This window comes from Trichomycterus rosablanca, chromosome 14, assembly GCF_030014385.1.
Source record: "Trichomycterus rosablanca isolate fTriRos1 chromosome 14, fTriRos1.hap1, whole genome shotgun sequence".
Lineage (NCBI taxonomy): Eukaryota > Metazoa > Chordata > Actinopteri > Siluriformes > Trichomycteridae > Trichomycterus > Trichomycterus rosablanca.
Genome location: NC_086001.1, coordinates 21363241 through 21370648, shown reverse-complemented (window position 1 = coordinate 21370648; position 7408 = coordinate 21363241). Strand labels below are relative to the sequence as shown.

Here is a 7408-nt window from a genome sequence, read left to right as displayed (position 1 = left end):
TGATTTTTTCTGTAAGTAAATATAGAGCATGATGCCACTTTTTCACCAGACAGTGTAGTACAGTTTAGTGTAGTACAGTACAGTGTCTGGATTTAAGTTTTAATCTAACTAGGATTTATTTATGATTAGGAACTAGGGATGTCCCGATCATGCGTTTTTGTTCTTGATCCCGATCTTTAATTTTGATCCCGATCCGATACCAATTCTCAAACCGATACTTGTATTTTCTAGATATTGTCTAGATAAGAACTAGATAACACTGTTTACACGGTGCACACTTCAAGTACATTACAGTTATTCAAATTAATTCAATGTACATGTTTAACAACTGAATAGCTCTGCAGTGCTGTAGGAAAAAAATTGCCTGCATCCAAGCTATTGCTTAATGTTCTTTTACAAAATAAAAGTTAACAAACCTAGTGCAGCATTGTAGTGAAAATGAAGTGAGATAATTACAGTTTCACTTTGAACTTTATATTCAAAGAACATAATTCTGTTTAATGCAGTGATACACTAAAAATGAACAAAAATCTCCACTCACAAGTGGTGTAGCAGCTTAACTTGAATATAAAAAAACAAATAAGTTACTTAACAGCATTACAGTAAAACCTGAATACCAAAATAAAATGGAAAGTCACTCTTTTGTTATGAAGGAAAGCCAGTTCTTAAAGTGCTTGTATTGTGACAATGGTTTGATGGACGTTTCTACGCAAAGTGAGTGTGTTTTGACCCTTTGGGGCTTCCATAGTGCATGGGATAGCGTGCTCGGCTCTGGCTGTCCGCTATTCGGAACAGAATAAGTTAACAAAGTGTTTTGCTCCCGACAATTAGTGAATATACCGTGTATTTTATTTCTTTATTAAGCGAGTGCATCACTACGACGCTCGGTTACATAACTAAGCCAATCAGAGAGCTTGATACTGAGATGTCGTTCAGTCTTGTAACACGTAAACTCGTAAAATCTGTATGTTCTGGTCCTGAAGTTTTCATACTCGGATTAAAAGTTATTGTTTTGTAAACCGGAGTGATCCTCGACTCACACACCATATAAACAGTAAAATTCTACAGTAATGAACGCAGCTCTGTTCCCACCGCCTCGTGAAACGCTCGCATTACAGACATTACACCGCTGTTGGACTCGTTTCACTTTCCAATTTAAAGTATTTCCACACAGCGGACATGCTGACGTAAAACAAAAGATCGGGTTATGATCGACATTACTAAAGCCGATTTCCGATCAGTTAAAAATGCCTTGATCGGCCCCGATCCCGATCTGTGAGATCGGATCGGGACATCCCTATTAGGAACCAAACCCACAACCTTCAGTTTCCTCCAGTTGTTGAGATTCTTCTTCTCATATTGATGAATTTCAGGTGAAGTCACTTTAATCCCTGCAGAACTTGTGGCTTCTGTGGAACTGCTCTTCTCAGAGGACCAACAGTGTGGAGGTTTCCAGATGAAGCCTGTGAAGAAAGAAGAACCTGAAGATAAAGATGAACTCAGTAAGACTTGAGCAAAATCATTTCTCCTGATTTGGTCGTGTCTGAATTTCTTGTAATATTTTAGTATATTTAGTGCATAAGTGAGCAGGTGAGTGAAATGAGGAGACAGAAGATAAAGAAGATTAAACAGATGCTGACTGTACCGTGTTTACACTAGTATATAATTACAGAGTAATGCCAGGTGAATACAAGTGGCTGAATGATTGGGTAATGAATGAGAATAAATAAAGTCGAGTATAAAAGCTGATATATTCAATATATACGTGATTGTTTGTGCTGATGGTCCTGGAGAGATGAGTCTGCACCTTCCATCCAGATCTTAACTGTCCTCACTGTGGGTCTCAGACGTCTGATGACTGGGGTGTACTTGGGGAGCAGGAACAAAGACTGGTGATCAGACTGGCCCAGGTGGGGGAGGGGTGGAGCTTTCTAGGCATCAGCAACATTTGTGTAAACTTGGTCCAAAATTTTTAGTCCTCTTCTGATGAAACTTTGGAAGTCCAGATCTTAAACTGCAGTGATTAAAGTCTCCAGAAACAATAAAGACTCCATCTGGGTTTACATTAGCATTAACATCTGGAGGGATATAAATTGCAGCAGTAACAATGCAGGAAACCTCTGGTGGTTATAATACCTGGTTATAAAGGGTCTACACGTTATAACCAGGTATTCCAGGTCAGCAGAGCAGTAGGTATTAACTATAGCAGAGTCCATGCACCATGTTTTGTTTACATAAAGGCAAACTCCACCACAGAAGCTCTTCATTACCTACATCAGCTCTTCATCAGTTCCACCACACTGTGGTTTAGCCGTGTTTCTGAAAAGATCATGACGCTACGATGTACTTGAAATCCGGCTCTGGTTGCAGCGTGTGTTTTTATCGCTGCGCCACCTGAGCGGCTAGTATTTTTTAACAAGACGATGCAAAACCACCTGCTGCACACATTACAAAGGCGTGGCTGTGGAAGAAGAGGATACGGGTACTGGACCGGCCTGCCTGCAGTTTATATTATTATTTGCTTTTTCCATACTGTCCCAACTTTTTCTGATTTGGGGTTTTATTATTATTATTATTAGTATTATTAAATCTGCTGAAACCCTGTGTGAACAAAGGTTTATAGGTCGTGTTTTTTGACAGATAGTATAGAAGTACGTGTCTGTTAGTTCTAACTTAAGTGCTTAATAAAGATGTTGGTCGTTACTACCAACAATAACAAACTTATTTTTCTTCTTTCACAAAACAAAGAAATTTCAGGTGAAGGAACCTCGATCCCTGTGGAACACGTCACCTCTGAGGAACACCTCACTCCAGAGGACCAACAGTGTGGAGGTTTCCAGATGAAGCCTGTGAAGAAGGAAGAACCTGAAGATAAAGATGAACTCAGTAAGATATTTTTTATCTTGAGTAAAATAAGATTTGGATTGAATAGAATCAGAGGAACCTGGGATGAAGCATCATACAGTGAAAGCTTGTATTGTGCTCATGCAGATCAGTGTGAGCAGGAAATGATGAATGCAGGATGAATCACGTTACAGGACTTTAGCATCAGATCTCAGTTTAACAATTACTAACAGTATTTATTATTTATAATGTTATAAATGTATTTGATTATGTATAATGTTATAAATGTGTTTTATTATTTATTATGTTATAAATGTATTTTACAGAGGAAAGAATACTAAAATATTGTACTCAAGTAAAAGTACTATTACTTTGATAATTTTTTTACTTAAGTATGAGTAAAGTTACTAGTCTAAAAATCTACTCAAGTAAAAAGTAATTCATTTAAAATGTACTCAGAGTAAACGTTACTTCGTTACTTTTTTGATTAGAAGTAGGGACATTATTTTTCAACAGTTGATAGATGAATGATACAGCAGATCACACACAGCTCACCAGCCATGCAGCAGATTACTGTCAGGGTCGCACTTACATAAAATATACTTTTTACCCCATCATAGGAACATGATCAAAATAAAAAAAACACCAACAGAATCTTACAATCACATTGATGCTGTCCTTTTTACTTCAATAAATACTCAAATAAATTATATTAATAAACATAATAAATCACAATTTCATAATGCTTTCGTTGCAAAATGAAAGCGTACCGTAAACAGCAGAACCGCGACCCAGATCAATCACAGCAGCAGAAAATCATAACCACTTATCTGCTTACCTGATCTATATCCGTGTGTTGTTCCATTAGGGATACATTCCACTTTATATAAGAGCATCTTGTATGTTTTTAGAATATATAAAACCAGACCCAACTGTTTTATTCACCTAACTAATGAAAACTATATTTATTCTCACGACTTTCCCGCTAAAAAGCTTAAATTGGTGATTCGTTCACTAAACTGTCAATTCAGAATCTGAATTCTGAAGCTCTGATTGGTTCATACATTTGAATCTCTTCACCAAATGAACTGATTCATGGAGTTGTTTATGCACAACATCATAATGATACGGAGTGAGTCATTTCTGACTCGTTAACTCAGTGATTCAGTTCGCAGCCCGACTCTAAAGAACAGTTTCATAAATTCTCAGATGTCGAGTTTTTATTGTTTTCTTTGTTTTTGTTTTTTACTCAGTAACGGATGTTATTTAAAATGTAGCGAATTACAATTCTTAATACAAAACATACTTAAGTAAAAGTAAAATTACAGGCTGTAAAATCTACTTAAAAAAGTACAAGTACACAAAAAAACTACTCAATTACAGTAACACGAGTAAATCTTTCCACCTCTGGTTATAAATGTATATTATTATTTATAATGTTATAAATGTATTTATTATTTATAATGTTATAAATGTATTTATTATTTATAATGTTATAAATGTATTCATGTATTTTATTATTCATAATGTTATAAATGTATTTGATTATTTATAATGTTATAAATGTATTTATTATTTATAATGTTATAAATGTATTTGATTATTTATAATGTTAAAAATGTATTTAATTATTTATAATGTTATAAATGTAATTGATTATTTATAATCTTATAAATGTATTTGATTATTTATAATGTTATAAATGTATTTGATTATTTATAATGTTATAAATGTATTTATTATTTATAATGTTATAAATGTATTTATTATTTATAATGTTATAAATGTATTCATGTATTTTATTATTCATAATGTTATAAATGTATTTGATTATTTATAATGTTATAAATGTATTTATTATTTATAATGTTATAAATGTATTTGATTATTTATAATGTTAAAAATGTATTTAATTATTTATAATGTTATAAATGTAATTGATTATTTATAATCTTATAAATGTATTTGATTATTTATAATGTTATAAATGTGTTTGATTATTTATAATGTTATAAATGTATTTGATTATTTATAATGTTATAAATGTATTTATTATTTATAATGTTATAAATGTATTTATTATTTATAATGTTATAAATGTATATGATTATTTATAATGTTATAAATGTATTTGATTATTTATAATGTTATAAATGTAATTGATTATTTATAATGTTATAAATGTATTTGATTATTTATAATGTTATAAATGTATTTATTATTTATAATGTTATAAATGTATTTGATTATTTATAATGTTATAAATGTATTTGATTATTTATAATGTTATAAATGTATTTGATTATTTATAATGTTATAAATGTATTTGATTATTTATAATGTTATAAATGTGTTTGATTATTTATAATGTTATAAATGTATTTGATTATTTTCTGCTTCAGAACTGAACAAGGATTTCTGCTGCTCCTCGTGTCCACGTTCCTCTACAACCCAAAATCAGCTCCACAATCACATCAAGAGCTGCAACCATGTTAAATATGAGACTCTGGTGAAGATTAAGACTGAACATGAGGATCTGACGCCCACCAGAAGCTCCAGTAATCAGCAAACGTCCTCTGGTACTGTCAGCATTAACACCTCTCTCAGTCCCACACAGGAAGAAGGAAACGTCTGCTCACAGTGTGGGAAGATCTTCAGTACCCGGGGTGCTCTCAAAACCCACCAGCTCATTCACACTGGAGAGAAACCGTATCAGTGCTCCCAGTGTGGGAAGAGCTTTAGGTGTCTGAGCACTTTCAAAAACCACCAGCGCATTCACACTGGAGCGAAACCTTATCAGTGCTCCCAGTGTGGGAAGAGCTTTAGGTGTCTGAGCACTCTCAAAACACACCAGCGCATTCACACTGGAGCGAAACCGTATCAGTGCTCACAGTGTGGATATAGTTTTAATACAAAGACTGAGCTTAAAATACACCAGCGCATTCACAGTGGAGAGAAACCGTATCAGTGCTCACAGTGTGGAAATAGTTTTAATACAAAGAGTGAGCTTAAAATACACCAGCGCATTCACAGTGGAGAGAAACCATGTCAGTGTTCACAGTGTGGGAAGAGCTTTAGGTGTCTGAGTACTCTCAGAACACACCAGCGCATTCACACTGGAGTTAAGCCATATCCGTGCTCACAGTGTGGGAAGAGTTTTAATCAACAGGGTAATCTCAATGTACACCAGCGCATTCACACTGAAGAGAAACCACATCAGTGCTCTCAATGTGGAAAGAGTTTTAATAGAAAGAGTGATCTGAAAAAACACCAGCGCATTCACACTGGAGAGAAACCGTATTAGTGCTCACAGTGTGGAAAGGGTTTTAATCAACAGAGTGCTCTCAAAACACACCAGCGCATTCACACTGGAAAGAAGCTGTATCAGTGCTCACAGTGTGGAAAGAGTTTTAATATACAGAGTAATCTCAAAAAACACCAGTGCATTCACATTTTACAGAAATTATGCTCACAGTGTTGGAGCTGCTTTGCTCATTTATCAGCACTTAGACACAAGTGTGACTCATCAGATTGTACCAAACAAGCTAAAATACATAAATATAAAATATAGTGAGTGTGTCCATATAAATACGCCACTGAATACAATAGTTAATGTTATTTTCGCCCTCATGTTGCCTAGCAACACTGTTAATCGAACTATCTTGCGTCGCGGAAGAACGCTTTATTGTAAGTTTATACACAATAAATACATTTTTGAATTAAACGTTGTTGTATTTATTATATTTTATGTTGACCGCCGTTTTATAAAAGCAATAAGCCACTCGAGACCGTGCATTACTGTTATGATTTTAGCACGGGGAAAGAAGTTTTAGGCACTCCGCTTTGTGTCGTTCCAAAAACGTCATCCCCGTGCTAAAATCACAGTAATGCACGGCCTCTTGTGGCTCATTGCTTTAGTAAACATTAATACGTAAATAGTAATAATAAAGGTATAAATCTTTAGGATAAACTATTACTGGGAAATAATGTGATTATCTATAGTGGAGTGAATGGACCACCGATAAAATAAAAATATTAGTTTAGCATTATGTGCAAAATGAGAAAACTTTAAAAACACAAGGGGATAAAAAAAGCATGTCTAAAATATAAAAAAGGTTTGTTCAGAGCATTTCTTTCTTTAGCTAACTTTGCCAGTTCGTTCAGTCTGCTGTTTTGAGTAGAGACTATCGGCCTCCTCTCAAATGACGCCTACTCCCTACTTAGTGCACTACTTAAAATAAACAATGTACTGAACAGTTATGTTAAATATAACTTTTTATTGTTGAGTAAAAACTTCACCACCTTAATTCAATTTAAATAATTTAGCAGGAGAAATAACTCACATCATAGCATGAACAAACTGAGACACACTAAAAGTGTGCAGACCATCAAATGGTTTTTGTGCTGCCGTGCAGCTGGTTGAATGGAGTCAGTGTAGAATTATGTACAGAGATCTACAGAAACTCGATGTACCCGCCGGTTAGCTCAGTTGGTTAGAGCGTGGAGCTAATAACGCCAAGGTCGCAAGTTCGATCCCTGTATAGGTCACGCTCTCTTTAATGAT

At 34.3% G+C, this 7408-nt stretch overlaps 1 protein-coding gene across 1 annotated transcript; it reads left to right on the top strand.

Annotated features, from left to right (window-relative positions):
* Positions 1 to 5425: 5425 nt before the first annotated feature.
* On the top strand, positions 5426 to 6568 carry LOC134326091 (zinc finger protein 23-like; the record flags this gene model as incomplete). Its single annotated transcript, XM_063008296.1, has 1 exon — positions 5426 to 6568. A coding segment is annotated over one exon (723 nt), but the record flags the coding sequence as incomplete, so codon positions are not given.
* Between the last annotated feature and the right edge of the window lie 840 nt (positions 6569 to 7408).